This window comes from Sinocyclocheilus grahami, unplaced genomic scaffold, assembly GCF_001515645.1.
Source record: "Sinocyclocheilus grahami isolate Dianchi unplaced genomic scaffold, SAMN03320097.WGS_v1.1 scaffold219.1, whole genome shotgun sequence".
Lineage (NCBI taxonomy): Eukaryota > Metazoa > Chordata > Actinopteri > Cypriniformes > Cyprinidae > Sinocyclocheilus > Sinocyclocheilus grahami.
In genome coordinates, this window is record NW_015505398.1 from 529190 (window position 1) to 547829 (window position 18640).

At 36.1% G+C, this 18640-nt stretch overlaps 1 protein-coding gene across 1 annotated transcript in view; it reads left to right on the top strand.

Moving 5' to 3' along the window:
* Nucleotides 1-386: 386 nt before the first annotated feature.
* LOC107596424 (USP6 N-terminal-like protein) overlaps nt 387-18640 on the top strand; it is a 36585-nt gene continuing 18331 nt past the window's right edge. The window contains exons 1-2 of the mRNA XM_016287160.1: nt 387-513; nt 14015-14088. Coding sequence (XP_016142646.1) covers nt 14023-14088 — 66 coding nt within the window. The 5' untranslated portion in view covers nt 387-513; nt 14015-14022. The remainder of the gene's footprint in view (nt 514-14014; nt 14089-18640) is intronic.

Here is an 18640-nt window from a genome sequence, read left to right on the forward strand (position 1 = left end):
GTTGACAACAGACATCTGTCTGGCTATCTGTCTGTCTGCCTGTCTTTTCCATATCTTTAATATTATTTGAAAGGTTATTGTGCTTTAAATTTGAACATGGAAGAGCCTCTTTAAAACATGACATTTCAGTTTTGGGTGCACTATCCCTTTAAGGCTCAACACAAACCACACCAAAATGTTTAGACATTTTGCATAAAGTTTGTATAACATTCTTTATCACTGAGAGGTGTAGATGCGCTTGCTCAATAGATGCCTATGGACGGTCATCATTTCCATAGTTTGTCACGTGACCTACCCTGCCAGCAGCGGTCCACAGCAGGCTGTACTGGCAGATCACGTGACCAGCTGCCAGCCAGGATCGAACTGTAGGCTGCTCTCTGACGTGCTGCGTTGCGCTCTTCTCAATACGGTTACATGCAGCTATTGTATTCGCCACGGGATTTTAGCTATTCACTTCGCTTTACCTCCCATGTTTCCAGCGACGAAGGAATGAAGAGACGTTTCAATTAAACGGTAATATACACATATATATATTTTTCAATTTATGGGGATTTTATTTATGAATTCGCTATTATAGCATTCGGTTCTCTGTTTATTCTCACTGCTCCTGAATGTTGCATACCATAACAGTGATATTATGCAAGATCCAATATAGCCACAGAAAGTACTGCAACGACACAACAGAGTGTAATTTTAAGTGATTCTCATTGTAATAAATTATATGTAGCCTATTATAGTTATATTTATTATAATTTTGCAACTAGGCTGTGAGCGTTTTGAAATCCACCACATTTACCAACATCTCGGTTATTTATGTCGCCTGTTTTAAATTAATTCAGTCGATTTAAATCCAAATGCACGTATAATTGGTAGTTATTTTAAGAACCAGTTTATGAAAATGCACGAGAGAAAGCAATAGAGACCATTCACTTTCAGCGGATTTTAATCGAAGCTGTTTACTAACATTCCCTCTTGATCACAGCTCTGAAATGCATCCTTCAGTCTGGTGCAGTTCAGGTGATTCGTTTATTCCAGACACATCTCTGATGCTTTCCTTTGTGTCTGCATTTCTGCATTCTCTTTCTTCTTTCTTAACGGCAGGTTTACATGCACACATTCTTTTATTGTTTTTGATTGGGTGGTTATGTTTTGGTTCCTTTATTCTGCTTTACTGTTTGGCGGTGCTAGAGATGCACTCATTCATTATAGTGGAATATGATTTTAGAGGAATATTCCTTTATAATCAGCATATTATGAATAAACTGCTATTATTTGGAGTTACCAGAAATGCACTCATTCATTAATTCTCGGTCATATCATTAAAAATAACACACATTATAACACTATAAACTGCAATAAGTAGAATGTAGAAACTGGATTATTGGCTTAATCTGGTTATGCGTTTGCACACATAACACTTACATAATCAGAATATGATGTGGTCTTCTTTAGAATATCCAACATACTGTAATGTTTATATTTGTGCAAACCAAAACAAAGGTAATTCTGGTAAATATTAGATAAAGACAGTGAGAAGCCAAGCTATTTAGGAAAGACATTGTTTGGTCTCATGACCTACATCTTGCAAGTCACTGTTCTTGTGTATTTTTATGATTTTATGAGTTGCTTAAATAATATCCAAAGAGAGAACATCTCCAGTGTTTCCATAAGAGAAAACATGGTCAGTGTGTCTCTCTTTTTTCCATACACAAACATGCACACATATTTAGAGGGTAAATTATGCTGCTTTTGCCTTTCCACACACAGATGTTCAGTAGATGGAAGTAGGCCAGTGACAGATCTGTGTGTAAGCGTTTGGGTGGGCTTCTTTGCAGATGTATTTTACAGTCATTTTGCCCTCATATTGCTCATACTGGCCTGTCTCATTTAACTGTAGGTGAGAGCAGAATAACTTTTAAACATTTTTGCTCACAGCCTCAAATGCAACCTGTAAATGTGTGTTAGTGCATGCTATTTATAATCCTTCAGTTAATTTTCCAAAATGGTTGTATTGTCTCGTATTTTAAAATATGGGATACACCTTTTCAGTGATGGTCAGAAGAGAGATTTCACTGAATTGTGTCCAGTTTTTTTGTACTCAGATGAACGTTCATACCAGTGTAACAAACTGACGTGGCTCTGTTTATGGATGGCTGAGTCACTAAATATAAACACTGCTCATCTGGCAGACATATAAATTGTTCACTGATAGGTGTACTTGTGTGTAGCCAGACTTTTGACTATGGCATAATGTGTCTGGTCTTCATTGCAATCTGGTCAAATCTGTTTAACAGGGAATACAGAAAAAATCTGACTTTCTGAGTGAGGACAAAATACGATACAACTTTACTTTGTTTCCAGGTTTTAACTGGTGATTTCAGTCATTTTTGGGTGCAATCAGACAGTCAGTGAATGAATTGTGGGAGGTCTGTGGGTGTGCTGTCTGAGACTGAGACTAGACTGCACATTATCTTCTGTTGCTTTTTGTTGATGTCATAGGGATTAGTTATTCTTATGAATCTGTTTATGTATGTTTCAGTCTTTGTCCTAAAACATTAGAGACATGCATTTTTTAAATCCATTTACTCAGAACTGATTATAAATATCTGCTACTGTGACACTGCATTGCTTAAAACCTTCACAAATATTGCCTGTAAAGAGTTGGTTCACCCAAAAATGAATCATTTACTCACCCCCCATTTCATTCCAAACACGTAAGACTTATTTTTCATCTTCAAAACACAAATGAAGAAATTTTTAATACAATTTCAATGAACTATTGAAACTATAGTCCATTCAACCAAAACTTTGACGTTTCAGAAAGTTCATAAAGACATTATAAAAGTAATCCATATGAATCAAGTGACATGTCTTTTAAAGAGAAACTATGATGAACAGATTTAATTGAGGCTTTTATTTACAAATAAACATTGGTCAATGCTCATACATGGAGCTCTTCAAATATTGGCAACATGGAAGCTCAACCGTACTCAGTTGATATATAAGAATAACCCGATTTTTAATACAATTTCAATGAACTATTGAAACTATAGTCCATTCAACCAAAACTTTGACGTTTCAGAAAGTTCATAAAGGCATTATAAAAGTAATCCATATGAATCAAGTGACATGTCTTTTAAAGAGAAACTATGATGAACAGATTTAATTGAGGCTTTTATTTACAAATAAACATTGGTCAATGCTCATACATGGAGCTCTTCAAATATTGGCAACATGGAAGCTCAACCGTACTCAGTTGATATATAAGAATAACCCTCATTGGTTCTTGTGGCAGCTCAAATATGGAATAGACTTTCAATTGAAGGACAGCAAATCTCTCAAGTTTCACTGAAAATGTGTCTTTTGAAGAGGAACAAAAGTCACACAAGTTTGGAAGGACATGGTGCTGAGTAAATGAACACAGACATCCCTCCCTTTAAGCCAAATAATGTTTTTAAGCACCACATTTTTCTGCTGTTGAATTATGCAATGCTAACTCTTGACTGTCAAGAATAATGGTTATAATTATTTGTCATTAGGATGAGCTAGCTAAATTATCTATTCTGTTGTCAGACCACAATTTGCCTAAAGGCCATTTTTGCAGTAGATCTCTGTTGCTTGGCCAGCTATTGTTTTTTATTGTAAATTAAATAAATAAATAATGGTTATTGCATAATGAGCTTTTTATCCACCCCCATTACCCATAATTGTTATCCATATGGCCACAGCTTTATCAGTCAGTGGCGGTGACATTAAAACACACACTCTCTTCAATGAGATTTATCTAAATCAGCTAGTTTAATTTCAAGGCTTTCTTTTATTAAGTTTTATTTTTAAGTCTTTTCCCTGTAGTATTGAGAGCTACGGTAGAGAAGTGGGGCAGGAAATGACAAGGGAGAACAGGCTGAAATTACTGTTCTCCCTGTCTCAAATTTGCATCAGATTTAAACCTGCATCCCCTAAATGAGCAACATAGCTCAGTTCATTGGATGCTAGGCTATGACTCTGACCTCTATTTAGTCTTTTTTAATTCACTAAAGTGATTACTTTGTGTGCTCTCTGTATTGATCTCACACAAGGGTTGATGCTGAATAGTGCAGTAAATACTGTAGTAGCAAAGAGACAGTTACTGTAGGTCACTAATATCCTTATTGTCAGGGTTGTTCTTGAGAGTAAGAAATCTCTGAAGCAATGTAAAATAACTGTGGAGTATGGAGTGCTATCTGCTATGTATTAAACCTGCTCAATTTTAGCAAAACAATCTAAATCAGTTATTTTCGTCAGTGCTGAGCTCATTTTTATTTTACACTCAAAAATGCTCATTGAATCTAGAAGCATAATGCATTTATTGGAAATAAAAAAAATAAGATTTCTCTGAACTTTATGATTCAACTAAAACAAATAGTAAAATAAAATAGTACATTTATTTTTCAAATGTTTTATAAAATGTGTACCTTAAATGCAGTGTAGAAGAAAAAAATTATAATAAAGGCATCTGCCGAATGCATCAGTATAAATGCGATATAAATAAATACTCCAGAGGCTGTAATAATTTACAAATGTAAGCTGTACACCAGATTCTGCCTAGCACATTATTTTATAAGTTTACACATTGTACAGGGCTGTATGTTAACTTTATGATTGCACATAGCACTGGTGCTACAGAGGTTGAAAGTTTTGTAGCGTAGGCCACACAAATGTAGCACTGTGACAGACATCACTTAAATCTTTCATGTGCAAACCAATAGGAATTGTGGGAAATGGAGTTGGATATATGGATTCTGTGCAGGCAAGACATTATTTTCTAAACCATTAGACTACCAAGTAAAATACAGTGGCAGTGGCCTGTCGATTTCACACCACACACAAACAAGCACACAGAAATCCTTGCTTCAGAAAAGTAGCTCTGTCTCTCACACACATGCAAAACTGTATCACATACTACAGTACAGTACAGTACTACAATACTATTTAAACTGAGCTGGATGTTGACATCACTGAATTCAATGATGAACTGTCTTTAACTGAAAAATTAGTGTTTACTATTGTCATTTTGCATTATTGACACTATTTTCCTAATTAATGCTGTTCAGTTGCTTTGTCACAATCTGTATTGTTAAAAGCGCTATATAAATAAAGGTGACTTGACTTGACTTGACTACAGGCCATTGTACAGGCCGTTTTACATAGCATGTCCGACATACATGCTGCACTTTACAGCCCTGTTATAAGTTCAAATACACTATTTGCATCATTTTGTGCAGAAGCCTGTGTATGTAGAGCACATGCATTAACCACTAGGCCATGGCTCCAACATGAGACATAGTTTTCATTACAGTTTGGTTCATATGTAGCTATTGCACATTTCCTTCCTTCCTTCAACCACTTAAAGTGTTACCAGATGTTTTTTGCATGCTTCAAGTTTTGGAGATTCTTATTAGTATTTCCTCTCCAGGATTTGTTTTTCCATCAAAGGTATCCTTACCTCTGTGGGGAGGAGTTCATATTATATAATATATTTTTGTTTATTTAAAAAAATGCTCTATATATTTTGTGTAAAACTGGGAACTGGTACCATTCCAGCATACTACTACTCAGTTACCAGCAGGGGTGTGAAGTAACGAATTACAAATACTCACGTTACAGTAATTAAGTAGTTTTTATCAGTAATTGTACTTTTTTGAGTAGTTAAAAAAAAATTTACTTTTACTTTTGCTTGAGTACATTTTAAGTGAAGTATCAGTACTTTTACTCCGCTATTTTCCTCTGTTTGTGGTCGTTACATGCTTATTTTAATTTAATTTTTATCTTTTACTTTTACTTTTGCTTGAGTACATTTTAAGTGAAGTATCAGTACTTTTGCTCCGCTATTTTCCTCTGTTTGTGGTCGTTACATGCTTATTTTAATTTAATTTTTATCTAGGGATGCACGATATATCGGCCACCATATCGGTATCGGCCAATAAATGCTATTTTTTTCTGTTATCGGTATCGGCCTGATAAGAAAATTTGGCTGATATCTTAAAGCCAATAAATAATGCATTATTTCCTTCAGAGACACTTCAGATGCGCGCTGTTCGTTTGCAGCCTTTTGTGCAATTGTACGTTGTAATATTGTGTTTATTTGATGTATATCTGATTTATCTCATATAGAATGCATTTGGTTAAGTTAAAAGAGCGCTTCAGTTTACCGGTGATCATCTTTAGCTCAGCGCACACAGCTCAAACAGCAGTGCACAACATTAAATGATTGGGAATGTAGTGTATATAACATTCTAATGAGATCATTATTATAATAAAACGTTGTGTATTCTTTGCGTTTAGTTGCTGTGTTTCAGTGCGTTGTTATGGGAAGAACACATCCACAACAGGATCACACATTCTGACTATAGCACGCCATAACTGCGTCATTTTGTACATATATAAGTTGTAATATTATGTTTATGTTGTATTAATATTAATCTCAGGATGCATTTCCTTGAGTTAAATAAGCTGCCACCAAAACGCTTCAGTTTACCGTGTTCATTCAGCTCTTCAGCTTCAGCAAGCGCAGCTCAAACGGCTGCTATTTAAAACAGTGGTATTAATTTGTTACTTTTTCAAAATCATTGATATATTATTAATAACAACAACCACTTGTATTTTTCTCTTATTATTTTCATCAACAATATGGTTTAGTAATTAAAATCATTTAATTATTGTCCGTGCAGAGGCTATTCCGTTTTATTGATCTATGGCACATTCATTTTGATTCTTTACACGTGTAATGATGTCCAGTGACTTGTTTGCATTATTTATGCATAATTTTATTTATTTGTAAGACTTTTTTATGACTAAATTTGGTAATGGGAGAGTAAAAATATTTTTAAAACGTACACCGTTCAAACTAGGCTGCTTATGTTGAAGTGTTTGGGATGTGGCTTTTAATGATGAGACCTTTTTTGTAATCAGGCTCTCAAAAAGTATATAACAATTTGGATATAGATTTATCGGCCAACATATCGGTTATCGGCTTTCAAAAATAAAGAATAATCGGTTATCGGTATCGGCCAAAATTTTCATATCGGTGCATCCCTAAAAAAAAATCAACAGACTGCTTTTTTCCCTTAATAGTTTAAGATCTAAACTTTAAGACTATCATCAAATGAATAAGCCACTTTAATAATTCTTATCTCAGTTGTAATTGAATTTTTGCTAATATCAAAGAGAAAACAGCATCATTATTCCATTTACTTGCCCTGTTGCATCCACCACTCTGCGACTGCCCTCTCCACTCATTCTCAAGAACACTTGCTCTCAGTTTCTCTTTTCCCACAGCTCAACTGCTCTTTCAACTCTTTTCTTCCTTTCTTCTTCCTGCTCTCACATTCTGTCTCTCTCCTCCTCGCCCTCCTCAGGAGGAATAATAGTGTGTGTTCTTATTGAAATGAGGTGCAATTGCTCTCAGCCTGAGCTAATTTTGTCCTCATGTATAAAGCATTTCATGAAATATTTACCACTTTGATAAACATGAAATATTCATCTATTATAAATGTTCCTTTTCACCTACTTGTATTTTTCTCTTATTATTTTCATCAACAATATGGTTTAGTAATTAAAATAATTTAACTATTGTCCGTGCAGAGGCTATTCCGTTTTATTGATCTATGGCGCATTCATTTTGATTCTTTACACGTGTAATGATGTCCAGTGACTTGTTTGCATTATTTATGCATTATTTTATATATTTGTAAGACTTTTTTATGACTAAACGTACACCATTCAAACTAGGCTGCTTAGTGTTTGGGATGTGGCTTTTAATGATGAGACCTTTTTTGTAATCAGGCTCTCAAAAAGTATATAACAATTTGGATATAGATTTATCGGCCAACATATCGGTTATCGGCTTTCAAAAATAAAGAATAATCGGTTATCGGTATCGGCCAAAATTTTCATATCGGTGCATCCCTATTTTTATCCATCAACGTGATTGGATAGAGAGTAATATCTCGTGACTTTCGTCAAATCAAATTGTGCATAGAAAACTTTAACCGCCAACAGTTTATCATGGCTGCTGGAAGTGCCATTCTTCAAGCATCAATTCAGTCGCATCTTCCTCTTGACTTTTGATGAGTTTGAGCACGTGATGCGAGCTGTGAAAACGTTTTTTTTTTATCCATTTTATACAATCCGCCTTCATTTAGCAAGTGCACTTGCACAAAAAACTATTTTCAAGTTCAACAATTTTTGTTCCGTTCAGTTGTGGATGCTGCTGATTCACAGAGACCGCCGCGGCTCAGCAAAGAGACAAGCGTATGTGTGTGTGTTTTCCTTTGAAAAAGTTTCCCCAGAAATAACTCGCTATTTAATGCATTTTTCCTTACAAATTGTATTATCAGCATAACAATTTGCCACCGCCAACAGTTTATCATGGCTGCTGGAAGTGCCATTCTTCAAGCATCAATTCAGTCGCATCTTCCTCTTGACTTTTGATGAGTTTGAGCACGTGATGCGAGCTGTGAAAACGTTTTTTTTTTATCCATTTTATACAATCTGCCTTCATTTAGCAAGTGCACTTGCACAAAAAACTATTTTCAAGTTCAACAATTTTTGTTCCGTTCAGTTGTGGATGCTGCTGATTCACAGAGACCGCCGCGGCTCAGCAAAGAGACATGCGTGTGTTGTGCTCAAACAAAACGACAGCACTGAACTCAAGTACATTAACCAAACAACTTTCCACATTAATAATCGGTCTTGGTGTTGCCCCCACCGTGTGTGTGTGAGACTCTCAGTCAAGACAAGGCTCCCTCAGTGTGTTGAAGTGCTCTACATCTGTGAGCACGTACGAGGCAGTGACGACCCACCCAGATGGCGGTGCGAGTGATGCCAATTGTCCTTGCTTAACCACTGACAACTGCTCTCCCCCTGACGACTGTTACTCTCCCCAGCTCTAAATGTTTAACTTCTCCCTTTCACATCGGAACAGTAAATGTCAACAGGGCAGACCTATATGGTTATCCGAATTAGAACTCTTTCCTCAAACAAAAAGCGTCATACTGTCCAGTCTTGGCTTTGCTTAAACCTTGACCTCTTTGTTTTCTTGCATAAAGGGAACCACTCACTATAGTCTTTTTTTCCATTTCCACACTAGACTCAGTCTGGTCCTCAGATTTCGGTGCACGCCCAGGAGCCTGACCAACAAGGCCTGATGTCACAGTTTGAAATGAGTCTCGAAGGTGTAGTGCAATGTTGTGAGAATGAGAAATATTCGACTTGAAGTCCTTGTGTTTGTGTTAATATCCTCCGCCAAACTGAATGAATATGTGACAAGCTTTTTTTTTTAAAAAACAACCTTATGTAAGTTTCTACCTACAGCTCTGGGCCAGAAAACGAAAATATAGTGACAGCGTTTTCAAATCAAATTCTGATAGTCTTTTGACTTTTTAGACACTTTTAATAAAAGTATGAGAATAACTAAAAGCGATGTTTAGATTGAAAGTTGTGTCATGCATGCATATTGCTCTTTAAAAATGCCGCAGACCACTCTTATTATGTATGCTTGCCAACAAACATAGTCCTCATTCAGCACACATGAATAATTCATAGCTTCAACCCACAATGATCCCTTCATTTTAACTGTCATACATACAAGTTATTGAAACCACTCACTATAGTCTTTTTTTCCATTTCCACACTAGACTCAGTCTGGTCCTCAGATTTCGGTGCACGCCCAGGAGCCTGGCCAACAAGGCCTGATGTCACAGTTTGAAATGAGTCTCGAAGGTGTAGTGCAATGTTTTGAGAATGAGAAATATTCGACTTGAAGTCCTTGTGTTTGTGTTAATATCCTCCGCCAAACTGAATGAATATGTGACAAGCTTTTTTTTTAAAAAAACAACCTTATGTAAGTTTCTACCTACAGCTCTGGGCCAGAAAACTAAAATATAGTGACAGCGTTTTCAAATCAAATTCTGATAGTCTTTTGACTTTTTAGACACTTTTAATAAAAGTATGAGAATAACTAAAAGCGATGTTTAGATTGAAAGTTGTGTCATGCATGCATATTGCTCTTTAAAAATGCCGCAGACCACTCTTATTATGTATGCTTGCCAACAAACATAGTCCTCATTCAGCACACATGAATAATTCATAGCTTCAACCCACAATGATCCCTTCATTTTAACTGTCATACATACAAGTTATTGTCTTCTTCAAGAAAATATTCTTCACTTGAGTGAACAACAAATCCATCATTACTGTGACATCACTTATGTGCTTAAACTTATTCCAAATGGACATTGTATAACTGTTAGTAATATTAACAAACATTATGTAATGTAAGGCCGAATATGAACTTTTATATTTTTTAATTGACTTATCACTGAGTTATTGCATAATGTTACATTATTCAATTTGCTGTTTTGATCTTTTTAACATAGATATAGATTTCATGAGAACCTATTCTCTCCTCAGTGTCTATATTTTTGGAGGCCAGTGGGCAGTGATTCCTACAGTAGGTCAGGCATGGAGTTTCACATCCAGCTGGAAAGACGTTCAGCAGAAAGGCCTGTCATTCCATACACTAGTGAAAGCTGAGACAATTAGAAAGCCAACCGTTAGACTCCGGCTCTCTGGAGAAATGGCTATTTATGGCACCTTGTGTAAGATCAACATTTTCCCTTGTACTTTACTCCTAAACAGAGTTGGAGAAGAGCGGCAGTCAGGCCTAAAATGGAAAGTCCAGATGAATTAAATAGGCACTTTTACACTGGCACAAGCGATCAAAATAAAAAGCCCACCCAGTCTCCATTCAAACAAGAACATAATGTCTTGGCCTAATTTCTGACATACTTGTTCTTCAGGAATAACTGAAACTAAACTCTTTGATCCAATGAATTCAGCAAGTAACTCTGCTGATTTCTTTCTGTGTTTGATCACAAGAAGAAATTGTTACATAAAAGTGTCTTTTTTATTTTGTCAATAAATAATAAAAACTCAATAAAGGTGCATTCTTCCAATGAGCCTAGGTTGAATCTTATTGAAATTTCACTTGAGTGAACAGAATGACACATACACAAGTATAATAGGGATACAAGCCGGTGGTAAAATTTGACATATTGTACTTCGTACATTTTTAGAAATAGTATACTATAACGTACAGCAGAATGTATATCTTTTTCTGCAAAATAGTTCTGATGATGTATACTGTCAGCTGATTGGTCTGTATGAAATGCTTGCTCATCATTGTCCCCAGTAAGGCGTCCCTCTCTCTCTCTCCCCTTGAAAGGGGGATGGTACGCAAACCGACCAACGGAGCTACTAAACCACAGTTTTTCTTCTCTCATTCTCAAGTCAAATGCAGCAGTCCAATCTTAAAAAGCAGATAGTTTTCACATGTCACAACATTATATTTAAGATTATTTAAATAATATTGCAACAAGGTCCCTAAAGCCCCTCAGAAAACATCTGCCATTGCCTTGTTGACACCTCACATTTGGGAGGCAGTGGAAATGCATTTCTCAGATATTCTGTTGAAATTAATAGTAGGTTGCATGCTCACCACAGGACATGCAAATGCATTGTGTGATTCTGCAGGGATTTGGTTGAAGACATGCAACAATTCACTAAAAAACTATATTTTAATAGTACGATTTTTAATAATTTTTTTAATGATAAGAAACAAACAATCAAGACCCTTATTTCATTATTTGGGTCAGAGAGAGGGTGGAAAATAGTTCAGTGGATGTCAAGGGAAAAAGTATGTGGTCCCTTTAAGGCACACCAAGATAGATTGTATGGTGAATATAAGGTATGAGAATAAAGCTAGGCTGAGTCTCTGCGGCAGCCCAGCAGATTCAACTAACAAAAAATACACACAAACTGAGGTTTGGAGAGGAAATACCTCACAGAATAGAGAATTCCTGCTGGAGAGCTCTTAATTTATCCAAAGGATATGTTATATGTATATGTTATAGTGTATATATGGTATGATTGACTGGACCATTACATTTAAATATTTGCAAATATGCATTGTTCTGAGCACTCGCACATTCAGAATGACAGTCTTGAGGTTTATAATCTGGGGTTTCATCAAAGATTGCATAACCTAATCCTTTAACGGTTTTGCTGCAAGGGTGACAGATGACTGATTTCCTCAGGAGAAGGAAGGATTTTAACGCTTATCCTTATGGAAGGGGATAAGGGTGTCTGACAGATAGATATAAAAACATTTTTTGACATCTTGGTTTATTTATGGGAGTCTGGGATAAGGCCAGCTTATTCAGATTTCAAATCAGTTTCTTTGAAGGTGACTCTTTTGTGTGTGGGTTTAAGGGGTCATGAACTGCCTTTGTTTTTGTTGTTGTTGTTATTTTTGTACTGTTTTCTGATGCCCATCCAAGGTTCTCAAGATTTTTACATCAAAAAAGACATTGTCTAGAGGTAATAGGCTAGTTTCTGTCCTGTTTTGACCCCCCCTCATCAGAACACTCCCTTTGAATAGGCGATTGTAGACTCTGAAGTAAATGCCCACTGCTATGATTGGCTAACAGTTGTGTATGTTTGACAGCCTACATCCTACACAGATGGACACTGCTGTTTTTTAGGTTAAAAACTTACAAATACTCAGTACATATCAATGATCTGTAATAACATACAAAGCAATAGTGACCACGTAATAAAAACAGTTACTCACACTTGTGTGATGCAACATTACTGTCTGATGTAGTCGGCACAGCATCATCTTTTAGTTTCAATCTTTCTGAAAATCTAGCATGGAATTGTGCTTAGTTTGTAAACGAATCCGTGGTAAATTGAAGTAAACAAACTTGGCTCAGATTTCTTACAGGTGCGATCTGGAACTAGTTAATTCACTCTTTCCTAATGTTGGGATCAGAAGGAAGGCAATGCAAAGACTGTTTTCATTTACCAAAAATATTAAATATTTGATTATTTAATTATTTTGGTACATCAGTACAAACCCCTGTTTAAATGTCAACATCAATGAAAAATTGTGTGTCTCTGTAAAAATGGATTATTGGATTATTTGGAGGCTTTGGGACTTATTAAAGTGTTGTTGTGCCAGAATTTTTATGTACTTGTTTTTAATAACTTACAATGGCTATGCCATAGACTACCTCAGCAACCCTTGTAACCCATTTTTTTATACCGACAGAGAGTGAGTTTAGTGAGAGGATATTCAATGTAATATAATGCCAGTGGCTGATGAGAAAAATGCTTAGTAAAGTCTTTTTTTTTTCTTTCAGTTTTTCAAACCGTGGTTTGGGGTTTTGAGTAAACGATTTTCTCATTGAGTAGTACAAAATTCATAAGCACAGAATTATTTCCTGTGGTTCTGCTGGTTTGAAAGCCATGGAAGCATAGTCTCTCTCAAACCATGATTGTGCCTGAAGATGGCTATAAACACTTATTATTGGGTTTTTAGGAAACACATAGATCAACTTCTCTGTTCACTTGTTTTTAGTTTTAAATGTCAGATGGTATGATTTGGCAATGGGCTGGACATATTGAATATGACACATGATGGTGTGTCATGCAGCGCTGTGTCCCGCAGTGGGTGACTCTCTTGGTCGAATTCTATTTTTGTGTGTGCGACAGACTTAGCAGACACACAGCGCTCTCAGACAGCTGAAGCCTGGCAGGAACCTTTGTTCCCTTCTTCTGGCTCTGTGGTTCCCATGGGGCTAATGTTTCTGACACAGTCAAGGCCTTCATATGACCAACAGGATCTTCAAAACATTATGAGAGCTCAGGTTACCCAGTGCCAACAAGAGTTGAGTTTGGACCAGTTTCTCAGTCTGAATATGATGAATATGTTGCACTCATGACCAGTCTGGGTTTTTTCCTATTCTGCTGAGCGTTCTTCAAAGGAAAAAGTGACTCTATTTAATATTTATCTGTACAAATGTATAGCCCTTAACAAAACATAAAAATCTGTCTTTCAGACTGTTCAGCTTTTTGTCAGTATTCAGTTTTCTCCTTGTCATTAATTGTTCTTTATGTGCTATATTTCTAGATATTGACATGAAGAAGGACATAGAGGTGCTGATAGCAGAGGAACGTGCTGAGATCATCTCAAAATATAATAAGGTAAATTATGCCATTTACCCGTTGCATTTACACTTTGTTCAGATATATATTGAAATAGTACAGATACTGTGATAGTTACTGTAACTTATTCAAGTTTGCCTATTTCCTTTGATGTATAGGCTACATTCAGTTAATGATGTACTAATACAAATGTCTTTGTGCTTGTTAAGTTCATTTTGGATTTGAGTGAAATATATATTCATTATTAAATTATTAGAAAAGTATGTCTGATAAAATGAAGTTAACCTTGATCAAAAACAGCAAATCTATTGGTTGTGAACACCTAGTGTAACATGTCTGATAGAGGCAGGTGTGTCTGATTATCAGTGTGCGGAGGTCCTTTGTTTGTGAAGTGCATACACTGCTCCTTTTTACGCTGGTGCTGCTGGTTGTGAAACCGATGGAGAAAAATTGGTAAACCTGCACTGATGTAATCATCAAGTTTGGATTAATTTGCATGCTGAGTTCATTCATTCAAGAACACCTGGGAAATGCCACAATGTTTTCATCAACTTTGAGACGCTACTGGTAGGACTAAGACTCTAGATTTCTCTAGCAACTACAGACTGTTTATGAGAACAATATGTTGACTTGCAAGTTGTTTGTTATTGTAAGCAGTTTAGCATCTAATGTGCTAATTAGCCATGTGCAGTAACAGCATTTAATTTAGCGGTGCTGTTGAATCGCTATGTTTACATCTTTTTTTGATAAGTGATCTGTGAGTATACTAGCAAGTTTGTAGTCGATGTCCTTGATTATCTCACTGCTGTGTAATTACTCATATGTAATTATATTTATATATGGTTTGTGTTTCCTGTATGGTTATTAAGCTAAACCTATCTGAATGGAGCACTGAATTTATGCAAAGAAGATCAAGTTATTGTTTGAGATATATATATATATATATATATATACACACACACACACATACATACATACATACTACCATCTAAAAAGTTATAAGAGATGAATACTTATATTCAGCAAAGATGAAATTGCTCAAAAGTGACAGTAAAGACATGTATAATGTTACAAAAAATTTATATTCCAAATAAATACAAGTGTGTCCAACATGGGTAATAGTTTATATTATATTAAAATTATTTCTGAAGAATCATGTAACACTGAAGACTGAAGTAATGACTGTTGAAAATTTTGTTTAGAAAATTCAGCCATCTAAAAAGTTATAAGAGATGAATACTTATATTCAGCAAAGATGAAATTGCTCAAAAGTGACAGTAAAGACATGTATAATGTTACAAAAAATGTATATTCCAAATAAATACAAGTGTGTCCAACATGGGTAATAGTAAGGAATGTTTATATTATATTAAAATTATTTCTGAAGAATCATGTAACACTGAAGACTGAAGTAATGACTGTTGAAAATTTTGTTTAGAAAATTCAGTATATTAAAATAGAAAACATTTTTTGTAATAATATTAAACAATATTATTGTTTTACTGAATTTTGATTGAATAAATGCAGCCTTGGTGAGCATAAAAGGCTTTAATCTAAAAAAAAAAAAATTGTCGCCAAACTTTTGAATGGTAGTGTACATAATGCTGATCATTAGCCTATTTTTATCATTAACAGGGGAAATATATTATTGTCTTGTATGTTGCTATATTACAGTTTGGCATTTCATTAATTACATTTTTAATTAGCAATCAATCATCCCACACTTGCAGGTAATAGATGGGTGTGTAGGAAAAAAATACCAAAAAAGGGGTTGAATATGCCTGATGAAGGTCATGAGACCGAAACATTTTCAGTAAATTATTGTTTTTGATACTTTTGTAAGTATTGGGATTTTCAAGTGTGCGGGATTTTCTTTTGTTTCATAGTTTATTAATTCAATTTTTTAATTTTGTGGATGTTGGTTATTTTACATTGGGTTGTCTACATCTGGTTGTTCACATGTGCTGTGGCCTTTGTGGTTGAGTCAGGTCAGTTTTATTTGTATGGGGCTTTTTCGTAATACACATTGTGGCAAGGAAAAACTCGCTAAGATGTGTAAAGAGGGGAAAAATAGGGAGGAACCACACTCGGATGTTAAAGGCGATTTTATGTGCTAGGGCAGCCGACAGAGGATTTTTGAACCAACAAAGTGTTTGTGGAGTAAATGGCCACCGTGGTGATCAGTTTGACCATGGCACATCATGACATTCTCTTACAGACTCATTTGAAATTGGGAAATACTTGGAATGTAATCCTCGGCTGTCTGTCATGGATCACTGCTTTCTTTCCACTCTTCTCTCCACCATGGGGTTGAGAAGGGGGCAGGAGAGCAGCAGCCGTCCCCCTCAGGGAATCAATGCACACCAACTGGAAAAGCTTTTAAACATCAGCTATACTGACAGGGTGCAAATTCTGATGAATAAGTGCAGAGCATTAAAATGTTCTCTGCTCATAAGTCAAAATTGCAGTTATATGTCATTGGATGTATGACAAGAGTTGGGACACATTTGTTTGCATTTTGTAATTTCACTAGAATGGTTAGCAGGCCACAGAAAAGTGAAAGGGTAATGCGGTGAGCGATGTGCTAGAGAAAATATTGCTGCTGAAGCTTTCCATAACTGCATCAATGTCACAGTTCTGTTAGTTTGGGCTCTCAGTTTGCTTTCTTTTCCCGTTGTCATGGTTATTGATTTGATTTCGTCATTGGGTTCAGCTGTGTCTTATTAATGATCCTTGTTTGGTCTCTATTTAAATTGGTGTCTGTGTGGTTTGAGTTCGTCAGGTCTTAAATTAACATTGAAGTGTATGTGTCACCGGCCTTCTCTTTCTGGATTAACCTGTGTGGTTTTTTTAAAGACTGTAAGCCTTCATCTTCGTGTGTGCGTGCGTGTGTGTGTGTGTGTGTGTGAATGTTCGTCGACACGGAGCGTTACAATCGACCACTCAGCAGCACATTTAAAAAAAGGACGAGTTTCGGCACAGAACTGCCATTTATAACGCACTTCTCCTAGACGGTTGTAAATGCTTCCTGTATCACGATACATCACTGGGGTTGGATAGGGACAAAATCAGTCGTGGCAAAAATCTTGTCATCATTAATCATTGATTTACTGCTTCCATAATCACTAGAAAATGTACCAACAAATAATTTAATAGGTAACACTTTAGTAATAGGGACCAATTGTCACTATTAACTAGTTGCTTATTAGCATGCCTATTATTAAAGGGGTCATATGATGCCATTTTAAAGATCATTATTTGGTGTAACAGAATATGTTGACATGCATTAATGTTCAAAAAACACTATTTTTCAAATACTGTACATTATTGTAGGTCCTCTATGCCCCGCCTCTCTCAAACACGTCATTTTCAACAAAGCCCGCTCCTTTGACAAGCGCAGTCTGCTCTGATTGGCCAGCTGACCCAGTGCATTGTGATTGGTCGAACACCACAAGCACGCGTCGGAAATGTAACGCCCCTTACCATAATCGCGATCTTCAGCTTTCAAATTAAATATCAAGACCGTTAATAATGTTGTTAGTTTTACCATCAGTTCAAGCCCGAAAGGGTAACAGAGTCGCGTGACAGACACAGTGATGATGCAGTACACAAGCGGTGGTTAAGACAGCTGACATGCTATGATTTCTGACAGGCAGTTCACTCTGTGATGTGACCCTGTTCCCCTCTCACACACACACACACACACACACGATGCGTTACTCTGCGCTGCGCAAAACTCCGCATTTGAACAGTCAATAGCAAATACTTAAACTAATAACAAAACATACTTACAGTCGCTGATTCAGAAGCGCCAGATTGTCATAGCAAAGTCGGAATTGACCTTTTTTTTTTCTTTTCTTTTTTTCTATTTTATAGAAATAGCCTTTTGTGCACAGCCAGCTTTGTACTCTTCTAGGTTCAAAAAACTGTCGTCCATAAAATGCGTTGCACAAATTCGAACATCTGGGTTGTGCTGTTCCATTGTAAATAAATCTTAACCAATGATTCCTAATTGCATCTACTTCCGGAAAGCCAAATAAAGTGCTTTTGCTTTCACACTGAAACACAGTGTCTCCCTGATATGGCTGCATCAACACTACTGCGGTTCCTGAAACCACGTCGCCTTTCTTTGCATGCACATTTGGGCGGCATTATACTAATATTTCCACATAGTGATGTAGATATGTGGGGGCGTGTTAGAACGAGGCGTTTTAGGTAGGCGTTGTTGACTCTTAACTTTTATAAAGAATATCTCTTTGGATTTGAGACTTTAGTCTTTGCAACTTTACAGATCTTCTTTATGCACCAAGAGCTTGTAACACTTCAAAGAGAAAGGAAAACTTGAAATCGCATCATATGACCCCTTTAACATATTGGCTGTTTATTTCTAGTTATAAAGCACATATTCTGCATGACCATATTCTACATCCCTAATCAATACCTAAACTTAACCAACTACTTTACTATTAAAGGGGTCATATGATGCTGCTAAAAAGAACATTTATTTTGTGTATTTGGTGTAATGAAATGTGTTTATGCGGTTTAAGGTTCAAAAAACACATTATTTTCCACATACTGTACATTATTGTTT